The sequence below is a fragment of the Electrona antarctica genome (genome assembly GCF_951216825.1).
Source record: "Electrona antarctica genome assembly, chromosome: 2".
In the NCBI taxonomy this organism is placed as follows: domain Eukaryota; kingdom Metazoa; phylum Chordata; class Actinopteri; order Myctophiformes; family Myctophidae; genus Electrona; species Electrona antarctica.
Window position 1 is genome coordinate 4,022,787 of NC_136807.1, and position 25,979 is coordinate 4,048,765.

The 25,979-nt window shown below is 43.1% G+C and overlaps 1 protein-coding gene across 3 annotated transcripts in view; it reads left to right on the forward strand.

Annotated features, from left to right (window-relative positions):
- Nucleotides 1-24,225, forward strand: part of LOC306938705 (potassium voltage-gated channel subfamily KQT member 2-like) — a gene marked incomplete at both ends in the record, with an annotated part of 44,350 nt that extends 20,125 nt beyond the window's left edge. Inside the window, 15 exons of one of the 3 annotated variants that reach the window (XM_079522970.1) lie at nucleotides 900-1,025; nucleotides 2,319-2,429; nucleotides 5,278-5,373; nucleotides 5,463-5,557; nucleotides 7,787-7,846; nucleotides 8,029-8,058; nucleotides 9,047-9,100; nucleotides 10,558-10,730; nucleotides 11,307-11,351; nucleotides 11,545-11,562; nucleotides 12,990-13,095; nucleotides 18,408-18,539; nucleotides 19,928-19,993; nucleotides 22,028-22,121; nucleotides 23,368-24,225. In XM_079522970.1, coding sequence (XP_079379096.1) covers nucleotides 900-1,025; nucleotides 2,319-2,429; nucleotides 5,278-5,373; nucleotides 5,463-5,557; nucleotides 7,787-7,846; nucleotides 8,029-8,058; nucleotides 9,047-9,100; nucleotides 10,558-10,730; nucleotides 11,307-11,351; nucleotides 11,545-11,562; nucleotides 12,990-13,095; nucleotides 18,408-18,539; nucleotides 19,928-19,993; nucleotides 22,028-22,121; nucleotides 23,368-24,225 — 2,064 coding nt within the window. The remainder of the gene's footprint in view (nucleotides 1-899; nucleotides 1,026-2,318; nucleotides 2,430-5,277; nucleotides 5,374-5,462; nucleotides 5,558-7,786; nucleotides 7,847-8,028; nucleotides 8,059-9,046; nucleotides 9,101-10,557; nucleotides 10,731-11,306; nucleotides 11,352-11,544; nucleotides 11,563-12,989; nucleotides 13,096-18,407; nucleotides 18,540-19,927; nucleotides 19,994-22,027; nucleotides 22,122-23,367) is intronic. The other 2 variants (XM_079522971.1, XM_079522972.1) reach the window with 2 other exon arrangements.
- Between the last annotated feature and the right edge of the window lie 1,754 nt (nucleotides 24,226-25,979).

Here is a 25,979-nt window from a genome sequence, read left to right on the forward strand (position 1 = left end):
GGTGAATTAAGGACCTCTCCTACCGTGTTGTCACCTATAATGATTGGCTCTGCACTGGTAGTATTTATCCTCATATTTGTTGCTTTTCTCTCATGGATGACAAGTCCTACCTGTGAGGAAGTCTCTGCAAGTGTTTTGGTCTTGTCCTGCATCTGATGGGTGACTATGTGACAGTGTGCCAGGTCGTCTGCAAAGTCCAAGTCATCTAGCTGTGTCCATAATGTCCACTGTATTCCATTCTTCCTTTGTTCTGTTGTCCTGGCTTTCACCACCCAAGGTAAAGCGTCTTCGAACTGAAGAGCTTTTCTCTCCCAGGGCCGTGTCCTCTTTTTGTTTTCTTGTTGGCATTTCTGTAACTGAAAGTGTTTGGAGGGTGGAGTTGTTAGCCGCACACCCAACCCGGCAACCCCCAACCTGGAGGACCAGTTGCTGGTTTTCATCCGACCTCTATACTCTAACACCTGCCCGGCATGGTTGCATCTACTGGTTCTTTAGGGAGGATTTAAAATTGAAATGGTTGAGTCCTTAAAATTGTAATTGTTGTCTGTGTGTCTCACAAACACACACACACACACACACACACACACACACACACACACACACACACACACACACACACACACACACACACACACACACACACACACACACACACACACACACACACTGCCAGAGTTGAAATGTGTTGAATCTTTTCCTTTGTGACATTTATAGAATCACATCTATTCACGTGAGGAGTGCAGTGCATCCCCACTAATCCAAGTTAATTAGCAGGCATATTGTAGATTTGTTGTAGAGGGGGGGAGAAAATAGGAGACCAAGTATCGACCCCTGTAGGACTCCAGGCAACACAAGTATATAGGCTTTAAGTGGTTTAACCTTGTTGTATTCCCATGCAGGAGCTGATCACTGCGTGGTACATAGGCTTCCTGTGTCTCATCCTGGCTTCTTTCCTGGTCTACTCGGTGGAGAAGGACTCAAACGATGAATTTGAGACGTACGCGGATGCCCTTTGGTGGGGGCTGGTGAGAAACCCTTTTAATTAAAAACATATTCTGTTATTTTCTTGATCCTTGAATGGGCATCGGCATGATTTTAATTCCATTATCAATTCTTAAAAGGAGTACATTCAGTTTAAATAGGGCTAATTTAGGTTTACTGTCTCCATGTTAAATTATGTGTAAATTAAATTATGTGTAAATTAGGCTATGTTGTACTATGGTGCCACGCATTAAAAATAGCAGATTTAAACACATTGCATCAAACAATGCGCTGTGAGCTGGTAAATCAGCTATTTTCAGAATGTGACACCCTTGGCTTCAGGCTTTAGTCTGACCGAAAATGGATGACTGGAAGTGTCTGGAAGTGTCTGGAAGTCATCCATTGTCTGGAAGTGTCTGGAAGTGTCTGGAAGTCATCCATTTTTCATTTCATCTGGGTGCTGTTCTGTTCAAGGTGCCAGCAGGGCACTATTGTTATTGTTAACAATGGATTTTAAAATTAGATTTATCTGACATTATCATTCATGCTACGGTACTTGCTTGAGGGAAAGCAGCACTTGCTCATTAATACTGCGGCTGGGCTGACATAATGTTTAAGCATGTTTAGTTGTGGTATGACTACTAATAAATGCTTTGTTTTTTTGCCTATTTCCCTGTTGTCATCCAGTTTGGTAAAATACAAATCAAACCCGTGTGAAGTGAGGGGCGCTCTTATCATCATACATCGCCATGCATCATCTCATTCCGGCCAATCACAATTTGCATCCTCGCCTTCGTCTTCAATGTTTGTGTTTACGCAATGTTTGTGTAAACACATTCGTTGTCAATGGTACCATTCGTTGTCAATGGTATTCAATGTTAGTGTTTGCACAAACACTCAAAACTGGCCATTCATTGTCAATGGTATTCAATGTTAGTGTTTGCACAAACACTCAAAACTGGCCATTCATTGTCAATGGTATTCAATGTTTGTGTTAGGACAATGTTTGTGTTTACACAAACCCTCAAAGCTGGACATAGGAGGGGATAGCGACCCTCAAAAACAGTGAATATTTCCTAATTTCCCCCCTTTCTGCCATGGCTAAAGTCCTACATGAAAATAACCTTGGAGAGTGTGCGTCCCTTAGGTATTACATAATTGTTAGCAAAGCACAGTAATCAATAATTGTATATTACTGGATCTAAATGGTATCTGCAGTGTTTCTTGATTTCCATCCCTGGGGCTATTGAATAAATATAAAATGTTCCCCCATTCTTTATTAATACAGTGTTTGCTCATAAGACCTTTTACAGTGTACCTTTCCATGTGTCCACTAGATCACTCTGACCACCATTGGGTACGGCGATAAGGTTCCACAGACCTGGAATGGACGCCTTCTGGCTGCCACGTTCAGCCTGATCGGAGTGGCCTTCTTTGCACTTCCTGCTGTGAGTTTTGGAACGTTTCTTTATTCATGATTAGCCAATAATGTTACAGCTCTGTCCCTTTTTTAAAACGTATTCTTGTCAGAGTGGACTTTCTGAGTCTATATATGCTCTTTCAGATTCACACTTTATCCTGTGAAACATGCATACGCTCATACAACGTCACTTTGTGTCGCACTATGAGCTTGTAGATCTGCTATTTTGGAATAATCTTGAAAATTATTTGAATACAGTAAGTAGCCTTGCCGAGCCATGAGGCCCATAGGGCAGGAGCCTATCTCCTGTTTCTGTAGCGTGAGGCAGCTTGATGTACAAGTACACCCCCTGGACATGACGCTAGTATGTCGCAGGGACTTACCCCCAATCCAACCCTTGATGCTGAGTGTCAAGCAGGGAGGCACTGGGTCCCATTTTTACAGTCTTTGGTATGACCCGGTCGGGGATTGAACCCCGACCTCCCAGTCTCAGGGCTGACACTCTAACCACAAGGCCACTGAGTTGGTCATTTGAATACAGTACATATTATTATTATATATATATTTTTTTTTGTGGCTTTCGCCTTTATTTTATATTTTTTATGGAGGGACAGACAGTAGGCTGACAGGAAATGGGGAGAGAGATGGGGGAGTGACATGCAGTAAAGGCCGTCGGGATCGGGAGTCGAACCCGCGGCACACTGCCAGACTGGATTGCCAGTCAAGGTGCCTGGACCATTAAGCCATGGCCCAGGCCCCTCCCCAGTCAAGGTGCCTGGACCATTAAGCCATGGCCCAGGCCCCTCCCCAGTCAAGGTGCCTGGACCACTGAGCCATGGCCCAGGCCCCTCCCCAGTCAAGGTGCCTGGACCATTAAGCCATGGCCCAGGCCCCTCCCCAGTCAAGGTGCCTGGACCACTGAGCCATGGCCCAGGCCACAGTACATATTTTTAAAGAGAACATTTTTAACTAAAATCTTTGCTTATGAGCATTCCCTGGAACAAAATATTTTGAGATGGGGGTCCGTGGCCAAATTCATATAATGTTGGGGGTCCATGACATGAAAAGGTGTGAGCACCACTGATATAGCAACATAACCTTTTCAAGGTCGTAATGGGTTAACCAGCTCACGATTGTGAACACTACAGATTCTACTGAACAGCCTCACTGTGGAGGGTATGCTACAAGCTAAAATCCGGTACTTGTTTTTAGGAATACAATTTTATTTTCACCATTCTGTATGCTAGAGTATACCAATATAACTACATCTGCAGTGGTTGGAGATGGTTTAGCTACTCTTCCATTGAAAAACGTAGACCCTGGCTGGACACCTACTGGTTCACCATAAAGTAAAGTTATTTTAAGCAGACGGCACTCTGGATTGGACTCTCCATGTCCAGTCCTGTAGTTATAGACCTCTCATTCTCATTGGACTCTCCATGTCCAGTCCTGTAGTTATAGACCTCTCATTCTCATTGGATTGGACTCTCCATGTCCAGTCCTGTAGTTATAGACCTCTCATTCTCATTGGATTGGACTCTCCATGTCCAGTCCTGTAGTTATAGACCTCTCATTCTCATTGGATTGGACTCTCCATGTCCAGTCCTGTAGTTATAGACCTCTCATTCTCATTCTGGATTGGACTCTCCATGTCCAGTCCTGTAGTTATAGACCTCTCATTCTCATTGGATTGGACTCTCCATGTCCAGTCCTGTAGTTATAGACCTCTCATTCTCATTGGATTGGACTCTCCATGTCCAGTCCTGTAGTTATAGACCTCTCATTCTCATTCGTTCTCATTATTTCGATCGAGAGGCATAAACATAGTATCCTAGCGGCCCATCCCATATCAGATGAGGATATCTCCTGACACTCCGAGTATAAATGCCTCAGTGTTGTACGGCATGTATCGACACTTACAACATTAATGGGACCGCATTATTTGTGAATTTGAGCTGTCTGTACAGTCTGTACAGCTCTCTGTTCAATGAGAGTTTTTTTTCTTTTTTTTAAAGATTTGTTTTTGGCTTTTCTGCCTTTATTGATAGTATCAAGTGAAGATGGACAGGAAAGAGGGAGAGAGAGAAGGGGAGACATGCGGCAAAGGTCGTCATGAACGGGACGCGACGCGCTGTCAGGCCAGAGCCTATTATGTGGCGTGCGCCTGGACCACTTGGCCAGCGGGCGCCCCTAATGAGAGTTGTTTTTAAAGGACTTATAACATAAAGTTCAACTTTTCTATTTATTTTGTGTTTTTGGGGCTCCCATATGTGTTTTCTTTCCCCAAAAATAACCAATTTTGAACAATCAGGCTTTCATATCATATAGGCGCTTTAATGGAAATTGCTCTCAGAAACAGCTCAACTGATTTTGTCCTCATCGTGATGTCATCAATGTCACCCTAGTGACCCTACTTTGTATAATTCCTCCTCTTCTTCAGTTCCAAATTTGCATTTCCACTTTGTTTACAATGTCCACCATTGTTGATTTTCCAAGCTGGCATGGAATGGAAACAAGCCTGGTTTTATCTGACTCAAATATTAAATAATCTGCATTTCAGCACCCCCACCACCTCAGGACATTGTGGTACTGCAGCTAAAACTGCTTTCAAAGTCCAGAAAGAAATGACAAGGACTGGTTATATCAGAGGCTCAAACCATTAGAAATAACTTTGAGGGACATAGACAATATGATATTAAATATTAAAAGCAGTTATAAAATGCATGTTATTTGCGCTTTAAAACGACGACAACGACTTGACGATTGCCCATTCACTATTCATGCACCGATGTTTAACGCCTCCAGCTTGCGATCAGAAACCCGTGTACAGTAGTAATCACATACTGTATGTTCCCGTCTGTCACCTTCACATGCAGGGCATCCTAGGGTCTGGCTTTGCTTTGAAGGTCCAGGAGCAACACAGACAGAAACACTTTGAGAAGAGACGGCAGCCGGCAGCAGGCCTCATCCAGGTCATTATTCATCTGGTATTGTTGTACAGCAACAAAGGAAGATTCTGCTAAAAGACTAACTAGATTGTATATACTGTATCCCCAACCAGGGAGCATGGAGGTTTCATTCTACCAGCCTCACCCGCACAGACCTATTGTCCACCTGGGACTTCTTTGAGCAGACGGTGTCTGTTCCAATATACAGGTAACTGTTCTATGAGCAGACGGTGTCTGTTCCAATATACAGGTAACTGTTCTATGAGCAGACGGTGTCTGTTCCAATATACAGGTAACTGACCAAATAGCCTTTAAGAAATGTTGCCAATTGTTCACATTTCCAATAGAAAGATACTTTTTTGCTGGCAGATCATATTCTGCCATGATGCTTAAACAGTAGTTCCAGTTGAAAAATGATCCCAGCATATGGTTCTTGGGCTCATTTTCTGGTATTTCATTTCAGAAGTTATAGGCTTGTGTCATTAGTGAATGACCTCTATCTGGTTCTCAGTTGGTGTTCAGTTTTAGCTGTAATAGGTTCAGCGGTTGGTGAGTTAATTGGTGTAATATTTTGGAGTGCTCTTTGGCTCACAGGATATAAGTTGCTTTGCTTGAGCTAAAGCAGATCTATACACAAACGCACACACGCACGCACGCACGCACGCACGCACGCACGCACGCACGCACGCACGCACGCACGCACGCACGCACGCACGCACGCACGCACGCACGCACGCACGCACGCACGCACGCACGCACGCACGCACGCACGCACGCACGCACGCACGCACGCACGCACGCACGCACGCACGCACGCACGCACGCACGCACACACACACACACACACACACACACACACACACACACACACACACACACACACACACACACACACACACACACACACACACACACACACACACACACCTACACCCAGGGCCGGTCCTGAGCAATCTGGCGCCCCAAGCTGGATTTTTCGCGGCGCCCCCACCCCCCACCCCCCCTCAAAAAATATATATTTTTTATTTTATTTTTTATTTTTTATTTTTATTTTTTTGGCGCCCCCGTCCCCCATGGCGCTCGAAGCGGCCCGCTTCGTCGGCGTGTAGGTAGAACCGGGCCTGCCTACACACACACACACACACACCATCGCAACTACACATTACTCCAGGTATCAAAGAGTGGGTGAAGCTCTTCAGTACAAGTTTCCCATGAATTGCAATAAGAAGAGTATAAGAATATAATATCAAGGCATATATCAAATATGCATAGTGTGTAAAAAGTTCCTCAGTGTCACTGAGTTCCTCAGTGTCTTGTTCAAAGAGAAGACGTATCAAATGTATGTGAATTGGAGTGTACATGTGATATGTGATATTACCTATGGGAGCATGTAAACATGAGACAGTGAGCATGAGAGGCCTGATTATGGCCTGGCTGTGCAGACTGTCCATCATAGTCTGTTTGTTCAGCATTCAGGGCTATGGTCTGGTCTGCCTGATGGTAGTAGTGTGACTGTGAACACATCTCAGTCAGACACTTTCATCAAGATAAACCATTTCTTTCAATGATATTGCATTAAAGGACCACTTCACCACTTTTCAACATCTCTTCATATAATTGGTCCTCACATAGGAGGGCTTTGGGCAGTTCGGACACCCGTCCACCAGTGACATCATCATTAGGCAGATTTTTTTTAAAACAAGAGTGAGAACGATGGCTTCAACTTTTGCATTGCAACCTTTCAGGAAAAGAAAGCCTGCCGTTTCTATTAGCTTGGATTCACCATTGATGATGTCACTGGTGGACGGGTTTCTGAACTGCCCACAGCCTTCCTATGAGACACAGACTGAGTAGGAAAAAATTGTGGTATTTTATCATGAACATTAGTTAGGACCAATTATAGGAAGAGAAGTTGAAAAGTGGTGAAGTGGTCCTTTAAATGGGACAATCTGCGCATAACACAGAATCTGAGAACATGAACCACATCAAAGCAGAGGCAAAAAACAACAACAAACAACAACAAACTGAGATTACTGTACATAGGCAGAGATATTACATGGACATACCATTAAACTCTTCAAGGGCATACCTTAAGATACATAGACAGACAATATACAACATACCACAGAAATACATTCAGACGTGAAGAACTAAATGCCACAAGGGGGATGCAAAATGATTTGATTTTCTATTCTGTAATCGTACTGTAATCACTGCTGTGCAATAGCAATTTTGTTGACTTGCGTTTGCTAAGGCCAACAAGGGCTGGATGGTTTTTAACCCAAAGGCATCCTCTCTGATCTTTCAGTGCTAGGACAGTGAACAGTAGGTCCAGACCCTAGACTCCCTACTCTCTGACCACTCCACTGAGAAACAGGTCGACAATTCAGTCTGATATTAGGCTAAGTGAACAGTGTGATGTATTTTCTCTTTCTAGACTCATTCCCCCCTTGAATCAAATTGATCTACTGAGGAATTTGAAGGGCAAGACATTCAGGTATGGATTTTGATATGGTCATTATTTTGTATCTGCAATGGGGATATGCTCTGCCCCTCCTCCTTTAGTCTACTCTGAATACACGCATTTCCTTCTGATAAATAATATAATACCACAATTTAACAATTCAATTTGTGTGTGCGCACTCACGCGCGCACGTGTGTTTGGTGATGGACTAGCAGGAAGGATTCTCAAATGGAAAACACTCCCAGGTCAGTGATCTGATTGAATACTCCCCCCCCCCCCCCCCCCCACACGCACCCGCCACCACCATCACTACTGTACCATCACCTGTGCCACTTCAATTCCGCTTGTAGTTGCTGCTGAGGCACTCTTCTTGGGGGAGTGTGTGTGTGTGTGTGTGTGTGTGTGTGTGTGTGTGTGTGTGTGTGTGTGTGTGTGTGTGTGTGTGTGTGCGTGTGCGCGTGCGCGTGCGTGGCATCTGGCATGTGAGTGCGAGAGAGAGAGAGAGAGTGAACGCATCACTGTAAGACCAGAAAGCTGCAAATGAAATGATGGATATCCTGACTCTTAAGTGCCTCCTTCAAGAACAGTCACAGGCATTCACCACGTGATTATTCATTGTGTTGTGCCCGAGGACCCCCTCTAAAACGAGATGATACATCTCAAGGGGCTATCCTCTAAAGGAAATCAAATGTATATGCTCAAAGATGAAGTGCTAGCTATATTTTGTTTACAACCAGGGTTTGTCTTCAGCTATTCTCTGGCACTTCACATTTTATCATAAGTGATCATTTAATATGTAAGACTACATGAAAGGCCTTCCTTTATTTATAAAAATGTGTATTACTTATTAATATTATCAATAACACTTCATGATTATTTAGATCTTTGTAAAACTTTAAAAAAAAATATATATAGTTAGTTTCTTATTGGTAACTAATTTAAACTTAATTAACACTTTTAAGCTAATTTGGTAATGCTGTGTCCTATAGCAACTAACAATTTATACATTGTGCTGAGTGATTTCTTGTCAATTTGCAAAGGAATTATACAAAGTAGTCATTGTAAAGTGACATCAGAGTTTGTCATACACTGCACTTTTCGTTTTTAACAAAAGCACTTACAGTACATTATCCAATGCTATTTTATCTCTTGGGTCTCCGTTTTTATCAAAAGCACTTACTTTATCCAATGCTATTTTATCTCTTGGGTCTCCTCTACTGCCAGCCACTCCAGTATTGACAATGTACAAAATGACAGACTTTGTGGGTGCTGGCCAAGACCAATTAGGTATAGTTGATGCACAGATACTAACAACTGCACTGCAAGTATTTGAGTCTGTGTCCCGCCATACCTACCGCCGTCACTTCCCTCTCCTAACAGAAGTGTAGCCCAGTAGAGGAAGCACACTCCTCTTTCTTTGATACTGAGAATGTTGTGACCCAAATGAATACTCTGAAGTACGATAGTGTCGCTTGCCAAAAATAACTAACAAGCTAACGACACACAATGCAAATAACACAATGCAACACATTGTTAGTTTCCCAGTTCTTTTTGGCAAGCAACACACTTGGAGTATGGATTATAAATGATGCTTTGATGCTATGCTATGATGTCAGTCAGAAATAAATCCACTAACCCCGCTTCAGGTGTGTGATATTATCACCTTATTATGGTTGATTTACGGTTTCTCTTAAGTAAAGGCCTATTCATAGTCTGGATTTTCGGTGGTGAGGTGACCACCGAAGCTGAAATAACGTTGAGCGGTGGTGAGTAAAAACAGAGAGAAGGGCTGGAGCGGTGGTGGTGGTTTGCTCTTCACCGCGGCTCGTGACGTCATGTTGTAGTTCGGTGGTCACCTAACCCAGGGGTTCTCAACCCGTGGGTCGCGACCCCTCGGGGGGGTCACCAAATGATTTTAGGGGGTCCCCAAAAAAGATTTTTTTTAAATTTTATTTTCACGATTTTTCAAAAATAGCAGACCTACAAGCTTGTAGCGCGCCACTCGGTGGCGCGCTATGAGCTTGTAGATCTGCTATTTTTCAATAGCTAAATTATAACAATGCTTAAAACACCAAAAGGGGTTCCCGCCCAAAATGGTTTAAGGTTATTGTAGCAGTCAATTTATATTGGGGGTCGGGCGGGGCGGGGGTCCCGAGACATTGCCAAAGCATTTCCGGGGGTCCCCCCCGGCCAAAAACGTTGAGAACCCCTGACCTAACCACTGAAAATCCAGACTATGTATGAGCCTAATGTCTTTTTGGTTAATTTGCCTGCAGCCGTTTTTTTGCAGCAGCCCTTATGAACTGTCTGTTGAGTAAAGATGCATATTGCTGAATATAACCGTGCATTTTCTTTTGAACAGTTCGGATGAATTAGGTGGAGCAAATGATGAAACTTCTCTGCATGATGTCACTGTGTTTTACTTTGATATAGAATGAGACCACAACCCATTTTGAGGCCTGCCCGTGTCACTGTGCTTTCCATGCATGTTTGCTTGTTGCTTCCTGCTGCTATGCCTGAACCACTAACGCTGCCTGTGTTCACACACGGACACACAGCTCCTTCAACTGTAGGATATTTCCTTTGCGTTGTTTTGAAGGTAAGATTTCCTGTTGCATCAGTGCCTGACATTACAACTGCCGAACATTTACCCTAAGAGCCCAGCTGGAGAACAAGAATAAATCAAAGATACATTCATGCTTAATACTTTCTAATTATGTCCTGTCCATCCTGATTTCCTACAGCCGGAAGCCTAGCTTGAAAGAGAAGGTGTTCCCCAGTCCTTCCAAAACTCCTGGGCCCAAGGGCAGAAACCAATCACTTGGGGGAGAAGAGCCAGAAGGCAGCCCCACCAAAGTCAGCACGAGCTGGAGCGCCAAGACTGCCTTCCGTGTCCGAGGCAGACAGAATTCAGAGGGTATGGAAACTCCAGACTTGAAATAACGCTCCCACTGGATTGTTGTCTAGACAGAGCAAATAATCTTTTCATTAACAATTCATAGTCAGTTAATGTGCAACAATAACCTAACTTTTTAGGGAATGAATTCATGTCATTTCTATCATACTCTGAACATGTTGCAAACATGTGAGGAAGATAAGACAAGGTCACATTTGCAGACTAAAGCAGGCATTTTACCATTCCACTGGAAGTCAGAGGATTTGATCTTGATGACAATTATGTCCAGCCATCATGAATGAGTACCACAGACGAAAAACAGTCTAAGTCCAAATTTCATTCTGACCCCTCCACGAAAAGGCCTTGTTGTCCTGACCCCTTATCTATCATTTATACATTATGGATAAATAGTGTGGACTTAGACTGTTTTTCGTTTATTGTTTACATTCATCCATACATCATCCAGGCCACTGTATCATTCACTACCAACGAAGATATTTGTCTCCTTCACACTTTCTTCTCTTATTTTTTTTTTTTAGTATTTTAAATCGATTCACAATAGCTTTTTTGTCTTCTTCTTCTGCTACACGGCATAAGTAATTGAAATGCGGGATGAAGACATTGGAGTGAAGAGGTCTTCAGGTTAGATAAGTCTCCATGATAATCATCATCATCATCATCATCATCATCTAAAATAGAATTAGTATAACAGTATATTGTCCAGATGTAGCCTACTTTTTATGACCTATTCAACATAGAGGGATAGACCTTTCTGCCATTGTCATCACGCTCCATAACAAATATCTTCATGTCTCCCCTCTCTTTTTCTTTGCAGCAATTGAAGGTTTAATAAGTAAGCCATTGGGATGCATTATTGTTGGTTGACTTCTGTGGGGGGGGGGGGGGGGGGGGGGGATTATTATTGGCCAGTGTGGGAAACATGCATGCTTATTTATATCTACTGAATTTTGCTTTCTTGACTTGAACCCTCTTTTCCATTTTGGGACTTTAGGTTTGAAGCGGCATTCAGACCAATAGCATTTTATGAATGTTATAGTTTGCATACTGAGAATTCCTTGAACATATACCTCCCCCCCCCCCTCAACGTAATGCGGCTATTGTATGGCAAATGGTAGGCCAAGACAATAATAGTGGGTTCAAGTCAAGTTCAAGTGGTACGAAGAAAATTAAAAAATCATTGGTCAGAAAGCCTTGCTTAACCTTGCATGAAGAGGATTTATTTTCCCTACAGTGCCGAGGTACAGACACTTGCTTGTGTATGTGACATGCTTCACAATTTATGAAAAACAGACCAGCCCACTGGCTGATTTGTATGTACCTGCCAGGTAAGTTTCTAGGACTGTGGTGGAGGGGAGGGGTTAAATTACCTATTACCTTCCCCGTGTTTCTTCACTGGTCCGATCCAGAAGAGCACAGTTTGCCGGCCAGCTGCTACAGAGCTGACAATGAGGTTATATCTTCCCTTCTTCTCTGGAGTCCTGCCTCAGGGCGGACCAGAGGTAGAAAGCTGTCGTTCCCTGATGTCATCGCTAGGGACACATGCTTCAGTAGGCAGGAACTGGGGGTGGCAATGAAGGACCGGTGCTTCAGTAGGCAGGAACTGGGGGTGGCAATGAAGGACCGGGAAGTCTGGCGTAGCATTGTGGAATCCATGATCTCGACCGCGGTCGAAAAATGATGATGATGATGATGATTCATATTAAACATTGCCAGAGTTTAAAATAAGTAGGTAAATTGATGCTAAAATAATCCAGTCTGCACTGAATGCTGGTTTTACAAGAGTTTGTTCTACTTTCAAAATGTGTTGACGTCAACCCATGATGGATTTCTTAAGCCGTCTGCTCTCACCACATTGCCTCTACAGTTATCAACCAAAAAAGGAAGGAAAAGGGTCTCTAAAGAGAGGAGTTTTTCAGGCAGAGACCTTGAATCATGCAACGCTACTCTAGTGGGGTCCCAGAATAAACACAGTATAGCTAGAAATGGACATAATAGGCCCCCCTTTAATAGTAAAGGTTTCCACCATCTATCCTTCAACTCTGCACCCAGGCTTCCTTGTTATTCCACAAGGGCACCTAAGTACCAAATCAATGCTACTGTCACTAACTGGCTTGAAACCAACTTAATAATCGAATTCTGCTGCCTTGAAGCTAAATAGGCTTCATAAAACAATGTCTGCTTTCCTTGTGTCAGGGAGGTGTGTAGGGTGTTGGAGGCAATGAATAATACTGTAAGAATGCCCTTGTGTTTGGTCTGTAGAATCAAGCCTCCCTGTAGAGGACCTTGGTGACGATAAGAGTTGTGATTGCGATTTTCTTGGTCCAGAATTGTCACACGGCTTGAAAGTCACGATCAGGGCAATCTGGTAAGAGTTTGCTTATCCTGTTTTTCAATGTATTTTCTACTACAGCTACTTATTTTGTATTTTGTCTGTATAGTTTTCAACTTTTCATGCTTTGGCGATTTCTACTGGTGGGATTATTAGATATCATAGTCTTTTGGTGTAGTTGTCATACAGTTTGGAAGAGATAATCCATGATGAGCCATGCGGTTATAGGCCTATCTCACAGCCCCCTTTCCACGCCCCCTTCCGGTAGCTAGTGGTGTCATTTAACATTAGGCATTTACACTTTTTTTCTCTGGAGAATCTAAGTACATTTCCTAATGTTAAAATGTCAAAGACCGATAATAATATGAAGAAAACACAATGGTATAACAACTCAAATAAGTAGAATAAACCTTACCTTTACAAAACGGTAGTTTGTGGCTTGTGAAAATACCTCTTTTAATATGGAAGCCTATGGACCGCAAACAAAATAACACCACTAGCTCCGAAAGGGGGCGTGGAAAGGGGACGGGGAAATGCTGTGAGATAGGCCTATTGCAAATAATGCACGCTGCTGAGGGGGTTCTGTCTTCACAACGTGCATTGTTGTTGTTGTTTTTTGTATTGCTCAGAGTGGATTACTCTGCTCATGCCATGTGGCCACTTGGCCAAAAGGAAAAAGAGTTTATTTATTAAAAAAATAAAAGTAGTGTATATTCATAATTGGGGCCATACACACTACAAATTTGTTTTGGCATTATAATTATCAACCTTCGAATAAACTTTACCTTAAGTTCCTACTCCAGCAAGTAATAACAAGATTGAAAGTTACCTATATTGAAATTGTTGTTTTTAAGGATGCAGCTGATGATAGCTTAAAACCAACTGTAGACAAACACTTTATATAGTACAATGTTTGTTATGCGTATTCATTTAGACTGGAGATGAAATTGCAGCCCCACAATTATCTGATGATAATGCACAAGGATTTGAACCCGGGTCTCCCGCATGGAAAGCCAACATCTTAACCGCTAGTCTAAAGGCAAATCTCTATAAACTGGGGGTGATATTAGACTTTTAGGCCACAAGGCTGGTGCTGTGAGTGTGAGCCACTCTGCTAAACTCACTCCCCCTTTGTTCTCTTTCCACGGGTAAACCCGATCCGGGACATGGCACCCATTTAACGCCCGGGATTCGAACCCCGGTCCCCCGCTTGGAATCTTAAACACTAAGCCAAAGGGAATTCCCTGTATACCAGGGATATTAGGCTTTTAGGCTATCAGGCTGGGGCTGTGAGCCACTTTGCTACACACACGCACGCACACACACACACCCACACACACACACACACACACACACACACACACACACACACACACACACACACACACACACACCCCTGCCAGAATCTGATATTCTCATAACCTTAACTCTGAAACAGTGAAGAATGTATAGGTTAATTGTCCCATATGGATAATTTAAGACCAATTCCAATATTTTGGAGAGAAGGAAAGCTGATTCTTTGAGACAACACCTGCAGGTATTTGGGGGCGTGGTCAAATCTGTCATTGTCTTGGAGGTGCAAACAACACATGTCACACACATTTGTTGACACGGATCACATACTACTTATAGTAGCCTATACTTACTCATGCTTATTATCGCACATTTTCATGGAGCATAGGCCGTTGAACAGTCTGTAAGAGCCCTCTATCCGGGGATCTTATTTTCCACCTGTTTCCATGTCGGCCCACACTGCTTGGATGTAAGCATCTTCAAGGGCTTGTCGGGTGATGCTGGTATTGGGGCTTCTTCTGGAGCATGTGGCTCATCCATCTCCACCTTTTCCACTGGTGGTAGATCTGCTCTCTGCCAGGGATCATTATTGCTAAGTGATTGCTGAGGATCCTTCTCAGACGGCTGTTAACACTTAGGCCGCTAGCATTTATTGAAAAATTAGGATCTAATTCACGCCTGCATTTTTTTAATTTGAGCTCTTATTTTGAAAAGCCGCCATTTCCGGTCCATGAGCAGTAGTCATAACCTAGGCAGGTACACGGAGCGGACAGGCCTTGTTTACCATCTGAAGCCAGGAGAGCTCTACATCGTCCGATCTGTGCCGTCAAAGAAACGCTGTTTGGACCAAAATGCCATCTGGGACAAGGAATAGGAGATACAGGCGATTGAAAGAAATGGATAGAATGGATTCTTATGGCGACGACGATCTAAGATGGGCGATCCAGTGCTGTGCTAACAACACAGCTAGCTAACCGGCTAACGTGAGTAGCATTTTGGCTCAAGCAATCGAACGCACTATAAAAGCTCAATTGCCGAAGGCCGTCGGCAATGGCGTTAAGCGTCGGTATCAAAATTAGGCTTCTATTGACTTTTTAATTGTCGGCAATGGCGCGCTAAGTGTTAATTAATGTTTGTACTGTACCTTTGTGATCTTGGTTGTCCTCCACATTATCCGATCTGTAAAGTAGTAAGTAATAATAAAGTAATGAGGTTGAGGTTGGATCTGTAAAGTAGTAAGTCATAATAAGTAATGAGGTTGAGGTTGGAGCTGCTGGCTAAATTATTTAGAGCTCCAAATGTTATTCAGTTGAACAAATACGCAACTTGCTTTGCCCTTTCTGGCTCTTAACGTCTGTATCCTCCTTGCCACCTTGACTGCCTAAGTATGTGAAGGCTTTTACTTCCTCAGGTGCTGTCCCCTCGATCCAGAGTCATCCAGAGGATCTCTGCGTTACAGTCACTGTATGTTGACCTTCCTTCATGGATGGTGAGGCTTACTTTGTGATGAGGTGTTTGCAAGCACTTTTATCTTCTCTTGCATCCGATTGTGACTGTGGCTGGCCTCTGTAATTATGACATTTGCTGAGGTCTCCTTTCTTGGGGAGTTTGACCAGTATCCTTCCAGACAGTCTGTTGGAATTTCCTCATCTCTACAGAAGTGTATGTCAAGCAGCCTCTGCTGGGATTTTGTCTGATCCTGCCGCCTTTGCGATCTTCGGTTGAGTGATGGCCTTTTTAACTTCCAGCTCAGTTGTTCATGTCAGACGTCTTCTGTCTCCTCTTTAGGGACTTTGCGTAGGAGACTTCTTCTGTCTCCTCTGTAGGGACTTTGCGTAGGAGACTTCTTCTGTCTCCTCTGTAGGGACTTTGCGTAGGAGACTTCTTCTGTCTCCTCTGTAGGGACTTTGCGTAGGAGACTTCTTCTGTCTCCTCTGTAGGGACTTTGCGTAGGAGACTTCTTCTGTCTCCTCTGTAGGGACTTTGCGTAGGAGACTTCTTCTGTCTCCTCTGTAGGGACTTTGCGTAGGAGACTTCTTCTGTCTCCTCTTTAGGGACTTTGCGTAGGAGACTTCTTCTGTCTCCTCTGTAGGGACTTTGCGTAGGAGACTTCTTCTGTCTCCTCTGTAGGGACTTTGCGTAGGAGACTTCTTCTGTCTCCTCTGTAGGGACTTTGCGTAGGAGACTTCTATTGTCTCCTCTTTAGGGACTTTGCGTAGTGTTTCTGGTGATAACGCTCTTTCCGCTGGCTCTTCTTTAGTCTGAGCACTTTCTGTGATATATCTCTCTGTCCTAGTGCAAAACTATGGTTATTTCTGGTCCTGCCGCCGTTCCGTTCTTCAGCCATTTTTAACTTCCAGCTTGGTTGGCTTTCCACAATGAGAAGGCTTGTCTCGGTTGGTTGAATGTCTGGAGGTTTAGTTGGTGTTGGTCTATTCAAAGTGCTTTCCACAATGAGAAGTCTTGTCTCGGCTGGTTGAATGTCTGGAGGTTTAGTTGGTGTTGGTCTATTCAAAGTGCTCCTCAAAGTTTTTCACTGGTCACTCTGACTGACCAGATCAGTGGCCTTGTGGTTAGAGTGTCCGCCCTGAGACTGGGAGGTTGGGGTTCAATCCCCGGCCGGGTCATACCAAAGACTGTAAAAATGGGACCCAGTGCCTCCCTGCTTGACACTCAGCATCAAGGGTTGGATTGGGGGTAAGTCCCTGCGACATACTAGCGTCATGTCCAGGGGGTGTACTTGTACATCAAGCTGCCTCACGCTACAGAAACAGGAGATAGGCTCCTGCCCTATGGGCCTCATGGCTCGGCAAGGCTACTTACTTACTTACTCTGACTGACAGTTTCTTGATGGTGTTGTACAGATCGGCCATGTTTCCTTTTGCAGCTGCCTCTTCATCTCATTTAGCTAGGCTGTCTTGGTGGCGTTTCTTTTCATCCGTTTGTTGTTCTCTGTGTATTCTTTCTGGACTTTTCCTTGCTTGTCCTTGCTCTGCAGTTGTTCATCTCAGACTTCTTCTCGTCTCCTCTTTATGTACTTTGCGTAGTGTTTCTGGTGATAACCACTCTTTCTCTCTCGCTCTTCTTTAGTCTGAGCTTCGTTTTGTAAACGGTGATATATTTTTCTGCCGTACTGCAACACTATGGTTATGTATTGTAGTGCAGGGACCTGTAATGATAAACTATGGTTATGTATTGTAGTGCAGGGACCTGTAATGATAAACTATGGTTATGTGTTGTAGTGCAGGGACCTGTAATGATAAACTATGGTTATGTATTGTAGTGCAGGGACCTGTAATGATAAACTATGGTTATGTATTGTAGTGCAGGGACCTGTAATGATAAACTATGGTTATGTGTTGTAGTGCAGGGACCTGTAATGATAAACATCCAAACGGGACATCCAAATATTCCATGAAAAGGAGGAGCCAAATCCACGAAATAATTAAGCATCTTTGTTTGCACCTCCAACACACCCATGTGACTTTGATTCCCTCCCCTCATTCACACACACACAGGCGTGACTAGGGCGTGACGTCATTGTAAAATAACCGATTTTGTATCTCTCAAAATGTATCATGAATCCATAATTGATGCAGTGATTCTGTCATAAAATGCATATGATTCCACTGTCTGCGCACATGCCTCTCATTCTCTAGACATACATGTTTACCCTTACCCTATATTTTAAATGTCAAACACTTTAATCACTCTTAATGACTATTTAAGAGTAGTGCTTTAAAACGTATTTTATGTATTCAAAATACACTGCATTAACATTATCTACAATGTGCATAATGATCTATTTTGAAACAAACATTAACTTCACAAATTTGAAAAAAGATTTGGGGGAAATAAAACTAAATCTGTCATTTCGGCTTCCTTGGTGCCGATTCCGATACGGTACAACATGCAAATATCGGCCCGATATATCGGTCTATCCGATATACTGGACTGCCTCTAGAAGAAAGTGTGTACATTATTTATACAACAAATAATGTTACACATACATTCTTCATTCTTTGCGTTTCATTGAAACATGAATTTTCTTTAAGCATCATGAAGTTTCTGGTTACAAAGAGGAGGTTCAAGGAGAGTTTGCGGCCTTACGATGTCATGGATGTGATTGAGCAGTACTCTGCTGGCCACTTGGACATGCTCTCTCGCATCAAGAGCCTGCAGTACAGGTACACGCACATTCTATATACCCACCATGCACTGTGACAAGCACAATGCATGTTTCCTTCATATTATTATGAATAACACTAATAACCCCTTTTTCCACGAGTAGCCTGGTGTAGAGAGGTCATATATCGTTACTGTGACTGTATGGATTTATCTTCTTGATGGCATACTACTGTTTATGGGGTATATTGTAAAACATGTGAATGCTTCTCCTATAAAAGAAGAGGCCAGTTGCTTTTATTAAAACCAATATTAAAGGGAAACTTCACCCTTTTTGTTATATGTTAATGACATTGAGAAGATTTAGAACACTTTCCTGGGGGTCTTTATGTGTTTTAGATATTTTAGATTTTAGCAGTGAGCCCAGTGTCTCTGATGTCATGGACACTGGGCTCACTTACTTCCTGGACTACATATTATCAGTAAGACAGCCTTCCCCCTATCCACAAGGAGGAGCAGTGCACCAAAGCATTATGGGAATTGTAGTCCAGCAAGGAAGTGAGCCTAGTGTCCATGACATCAGAGACAGTGGGCTCACTGCTAAAATCAAAAATATCTCAAACCACATATTACACACATAAAGACCCCCAGGAATTTTTTCTAAATCTTCTAAATGTCATTAACATGTATTTTTTTGCAAAAAGGGTGAAGTGTCCCTTTAATATGTCAGACGGCAGAATTATTCAGGACTTGTGTCTTGCAACTTATGAGTTGCAACCACATGGTGTAGATGTTCAGATTTCCAAAGGTTGATACTGTACATGGATACATGTATGCTCCTATGTGTGCTTGGCATATCTTAAAAAAATGAAATTTCCTTTCATTTTAAATATAAGTTTCAGTGTCGTCATTGCCGCTTCAATCTGTTCTCCACAAATAGGCTATAGTATACACATGTTGATGTGATTACTTGTGGTCTAGCACGTAATATACATATATCCCAACACTTAAATCTCACTATGCGTGTACATGCCCATTCATGAAGCAAATCAAATTCACTGTTTTCTGTGTGTGGAATATGTTGTTAACCTGACTCCGCCAGATGGGGCAGCAGTGAGCACACTGGGTTCCCCCCTCCTGCTCCCATCTGGGAACTCTCAGGCAGACTTGATGCCCGGCCACAAAACGGCTACAAGCAGCAGCTTCTAGCAGCTTCTAGCAGCAGCTTCTAGCTTCTAGCTGCTGCTGATTGGCCAGGCCGTTTTGTGGCCGGGCATCAAGTCTGCCTGAGAGTTCCCAGATGGGAGCAGGAGGGGGGAACCCAGTGTACTCTCTGCTGCCCCATCTGGCGGAGTCAGGTTAATATGTTGTGCCATTATAGCTGATGTAACTCCCACATGTTGTGCTTCATTTTGCATTGCACTCATATCGTCTCTGTGTGCTTTGCCAGGATAGATATGATATTGGGGCCCCCTCCCCCAGCAACACCTCGCAAGAAGTCAACTGAAGGTCCTAGGTTAGGTCAAGAGACTCAATTCAATGAATATATTGTTTTCCCGGCATTATGCTACTGGTCTACAACAATATGCTCAAAGCAGTAACACGGTGCATTTATTTTTATTTAACGGTCAAAACCCCTTTTGAATTTTAGCCACATGACTTTTCTTGTTGTGCTCATGGGTATGAATGTCATATGTAGCTTTAATTTAACTATTAAAGATGTGGTGGAATTAATTGGAAATCCAAATTTATGTTTCAATTTGGTTCTGGAATTCTGAAATAAAAATAAAACAATGAATGTGTGAATTACTGAATTATTATTTTAGTGGACTACTGTACGTCAGTGAATTGAATACATTATTCGAACCTTTTTAAAGTGTCTTAAACATACCAAAATCATACAATATGCCAACAAGGCCAAAGCCCACACATTTCTGGCCTGATGGCAGTGCAAGAGGAAAGGTCATGGACATGGGGTCACCAAAATCAAATAGGTTTCTTCCTCTTTGGAGCATGGATGCACAGTAAAATCCCCAGTGTTTATTTAACTCAGAAGAGTGTACACATTGAGCCAAATGGACCCCTTGCAGGTCCATTTGGTCTAACGTTCTTTGGTGCTAAATGAACACTGAGGACTTTACTGTGTGTACACAGCAAATTTCATGGCAATCACACATCGCATCTGTGACCGACATATCCGGATGGATTCTGTATGTTGGTCACAGACAGACAAACAGACGCCGTGGAGACGTTACCTGCTTGGCGGAGGTAAAGAGCTGGGTTACATAACCCAGTGATTCTCAACCTTTTTAGTTTCAAGGACCCCCAGTTTGATGTGCATTAGGCCACGGACCCCCCTTTTGATTACGATTGTTCTCTCTGGGACCCCAATCTGCACTGTAAAAATCTGTGTTTAAAATTGTATTTACGAGTCCATTTGGTTCCATTTGTACACTCTCAGAGTTACAGCCCGTAAAAGGGCCCATATGACCTATCAATGATTTAGCTGGGGACCCCCTGGAACCTTCTCAATGACCTCTGGGGGTCCCTGGACCCCCCGTGTTGAGAACCAGTGATGTAGCCACACTCGACAGGGGTTCGACACGTAATGCCTGCTCTCCGTTGAGAGAGAGAGAGGGATGCAATAGAAATGAAGCATGAAGCATTATGAAAGCATGTCACGTGATGCATTTTGGCACTTATACAAAATGTCTCCTTTATCATCATTGTTCACCTAACGGTCCTTACACAACGGAAGTGCTTTCTTTTATTTATTTTCACGCAATTACATTTATCTTTTTCCGAAGTGGTGGTGGTGTTATATACATTCACACAGCAGTGTTAAATTTGACAGCAAATTCTGATTTAGTCAAACAGAACACACTGAGCATTTTTTGGTCTAATAGACGTCTAATATTCGTCTAAAAAATATTCGTCTATTCGTTGATTAGACGTCTATATATAGACGTTTAAACAACCGCTAATCAACATCTAATCTAAGAATAGACGTCTAAAAAACTCATTTTTAGACGTTTTTGATCCCATTTTTAGACGCACGTCTAATAGCCGGCTATTGCTCAGTGGGAACACAAATATTATGTAGAATTTTCACTGCAATGTCTATATGAATAGCAAATAAAATGTGTTAGAGTAGCTGGCACATTTTCGGATAATTTATTCATTGTGTTCCCGGTGTGCAAAGACCGTATGGAAAGTCCTCAATGGGGCCTGAAGTGGTAATGCATGCGTCTACAACCATCATCCAACAATTCATTCAGTCATTCGTCAGCCCCGTCATTGTTTCTTTCTTTCAGAACCTTTGTTTTTGTATGTGGTTTTATATGCTCATGTAACCGTGTACATGCTTTCATAGTCTAATATCCATACATGGGGAAGTTATGTATATCATGCCATCAGTTTTGGACCTAAGATTCATTAAAAAAAAAAAAAGAAGAAAACAAAAACATGATGACCCACTCCGCCTATGTTCCATGTGCCGGGACAAATTCTTTGTTTTAATTCCAGATATTATTGCCTTCTCAAAAAATAGAGTTGACCAGATAGTTGGCAAAGGTTCGAAAGGTGAGGAAGATACTGCGGAGGATCCAAGCATGATGGGACGTATATTGAAAGTGGAAAAACAGGTAAGAAAATGTTTGTGTTAAAAAGGTGCATTTCAGCCATTTTGCATCCAAATCCCATTTTAATGAAGTTGAGCTCATTATGAACACTAGCCGACTCGGAGTCGGGAGTTGGAAATGCTGCGCCCCACCCAGTTATGCAATGCTTAATGTATGTATATTTGCAGATTTCTGCATCTGTCTGTATTCCTTTTATGTCCATATATTGAGTTGTCTGATGACATGAGTATATGGAAGGGGTCGGCAACCTTTCTGACATGAAGTTGATTGCGGCCAAAGGTTGCAGTTAACTATGGAATCGTGCGTTTTTGACACCTTACCCACAATCCCTGTCGCTCTGTCATGACACTCGCAATTCCCGTCACTCACCCCAGGCAAGCCAGCGGGTCATCGGAACTAGAGTTCTCAACAGGCCCGAAAATTAAGGCCCGGCCCTACCTGGGGCCTGGGCCCTCATCAAACCCTGTACATTCAATACACTGCCCCCGCTGCCACCCTTAGATCTCCATATATGGAGCTGACCTGACATTCCATATCTTGATCTGACCTCGTCACACCATGTACACTCAAGATACGCTCAAGGTCGCTTCTCGCCCCCGGTGTCTTATTGGTAGTCTGTGTGGCGTATAGAGCACCGAAGTCTGACGTCACTGGCGCTACAGGGTGTTTTTCCCCTGGTTCGTGCCCGTGGGGTTATTTTCTTTGTTGAAATCCCCACAGGGGTAGATCGCCTCATATAACAACTGTGTTAGAAAAATAAATAAATCATCCAGGTTTTTCTGTCTGGGAGGTGGCTCTGCATCATTTATTATTTGTGTTACTCTTTGGGTATATTTGTACATTTATACCTTCAGTCGATGCTTCATATCCATATGCGTAAAACCCCCGGGGTGATTTGATTATTGTGATTGTGTTATTTATGTGCATAAGTAGAGATTCGTTGCATTTATTGTAAGGTGATGTTGGAGTGAATTTCGTTTTTTTCCTTGTTTTCTGATTTATCCCCCTCACCTGGAAGTTTGATTGAATCATTATAGAGAAACTGTGTGAATATTCAAAAATTAACAAAACAAACAAAAACATTTAGACTTTGGAAGGTTGACGGCACTATTGTAAAGAATACTGATGCAATGGACTTAACATAAAATATGAGTAGTTTGTTCCTTAAATTGTTTTTTCATTATGTTGTCTTTGGTGAGATATCTACATAATTGCATACTATTGTTCGAACGTGCCTTCTTTCTTATAGGTGGGCGGCATGGACAAGAAACTTGACTTCCTGGTCAATGTTTACGTTCAACGCATTGGAATCCCTCGCACCGAGACGGAGGCCTTTTTCAACTCCAAGGATCCGTATCCGGCCCCGCCTTACCTCAGCCCAGAAGAGAGCAAGGAAAGGGAATGTTTAGAGGAAGTGAGGGAAGAAAAGGAGGTGCAGGCATGTTCGGCTGCGGAGGTCGCGTGTTCGGGAGGCTCCGTAGAAAAGAAAGATCCTTTACTAGGTCAGTCGGTGGCTGTCTCAGTGGGCACTCCCACTGGCAGCATCGGCCGTCCGACCACGTCATGGCAGCACCAACTGCAGCACCCACTCAGCCAGCCGGCCTGGAACAGCAGCATGGCAAACACTCCCTCGCCTGTCGAAGGCAGCCGTGAGCCGTCGCCCACTCTGTTCCGCCTTCCGCCTCCGCCAGCTCCGGTTCACGTTGAGCGGTCCTCCTCCGGCCAGAGTGGCAGAGGTAGCAGTGCACAGAGCAGGAGGCGCAACAGGAGGCGGAGGTGCGAGCAGGTGAGCACCATCGAGAGTGACACGTCAATCTCCATACCGTCTGTCGACCACGAGGAGCTTGATCGCTCCTTCAGTGGCTTCAGCATCTCCCAGGCCAAGGAGGATTTCTTTGGGCCTACTTTCTTCACAGGCACTGCAGGAGAGGGACCTGTAGCTGTGGCTGAGAGCGGGGCTGTAGCTGGACCTTCACGCTGTGCCAGGGTTCGACCCTTCATAGCAGAGGGCGAGTCAGACACCGACTCTGATCTCTACGCTCCCTCACCTCTGTCCTTTAGTGGAGAAGGTCCTAGTGGAGAGAGGCCATGGCCAGGACCCAAATAGATCCAATGCAGTATACTGGCCTGCCTGGCATAGGAAGGCTATTGTGATACAAGTTAGTGTTTTAATTTGTAATACTTCAAGTTGAGACCCAGTAGCCAATCTGATTTAATGACTTTCTGATATAATACTTGATGATGATGATAATGATCAGTTGTTAATCAACAGAACACAACCCTTTAGATTTTTGAATAGCTCTTAAGGTATACTGAGTAGGATTTCCCCTTTAAATATCTTCGTTAATCTTTATGAAAGGCCCATTGTTACTCAGCGCAAATGTCTGCAGAAACCTTGTCTGTATCTCTTAGTTCTGAATGTAAGGGGCGTTTCTGACCCTTCAAAATAGCACTGCTTGCAACTCATGAGGCAGCTTTCAAGTGACCTAACGATGTTCACCAGTATGATCCTTTTTATTATGATTCCTTTCAGAAGTATCCAAAAGTAGGCTACATTTTCTTTAATGTCAGCACATTGCTTTAATATCTATTTCTACAATGAATGTACAGAACCTCCCAACTCTATGGAAATTGCCTATATTATTTCAAACATTGTTCTTCTTTAAACGAGACGAGTTGGCAATGTCAAAACTGTCAAACAAGAGTGCATTTAAAAAAATGCCATGTTTTTGCATGAGCACAGAAAATCACACACAATTGTTGCTCCATAGGCCAGGGTTTTCTCAAACATAACAAATAAAACTAAGACTATACACTGACAAAATCTGAGTGTTAATTTAACTCTGAAAGTCTACCCTAATTTAGTTTTTGTACACCGGAGAAGAAAGGGAATTATAGGTAGTTCCAACGAAGCTCTGATCTGTTGAAATGGCTCTACCCGTGCTTCAAACGAGCATTCTCACACAGTAGTAGCCTACATCTAATCAAAAGGTATAAAAAAATCTGGTGTCATGTCCCAGCATTATGCTAAGTGGCTGCGCTAGCGATTTTCATGGGAAGTTCAGGTCTGGACATGCATGACACAAAATAATGAATTTCGATCGAATGTGTTAATTACAATGAAATTGAGCTGACATGTTTTTTTAGGGTATAATCTCAATATTACACTTGTGGGTGTACTTTTTTTTTTAAGACTTTTTTTTGTGGCCTTCGCCTTTATTTTATATATTTTATGGAGGGACAGACAGTAGGCGGACAGGAAATGGGGAGAGAGATGGGGGGAAGACATGCAGTCGGGATCGGGGGTCGAACCCGCGGCACACTGCCAGACTGGATTACCAGCCAAGGTGCCTGGACCACTGAGCCATGGCCCAGATGTGGGTGTACTTTACCGTGATTATCGGCACTTCAGCGCTGCTTATGGAACTCGGCTCTGCTCGTTCCTGCAGCAACGCTGTCATGCCAGTAATCACGGTAAAAGTACTGTGTACTGTGTCCTTTCAAAAAACTGAAACGACAAGCGCCATAATGCTTCTCAGTATACCTTTCATTAAAATGCTGAAGTAGGCCTACTTAGAATATATATACATACATTTTCTTTTTTTTATGGTTAGCATTATGATTTTGAGATGTCTCTAAGCAAACATGGCAATCAAGAATCATGCTCTACATTACTCTATTGACAAAGCCTTAACTTTTGTTAGCTGGGAGACGTTTTTGTGGATTTATTAGTGAAGGTATATGGTTCCTAATGATGTATGTGTAAGAGTATGACCTGTTATTTTGCACCAAGTAGGCTATAGTTAAAAGTGATTCACAGAGAAGAGAATTCATGTTCTTTTAGGTAATGATGCAGGTGCA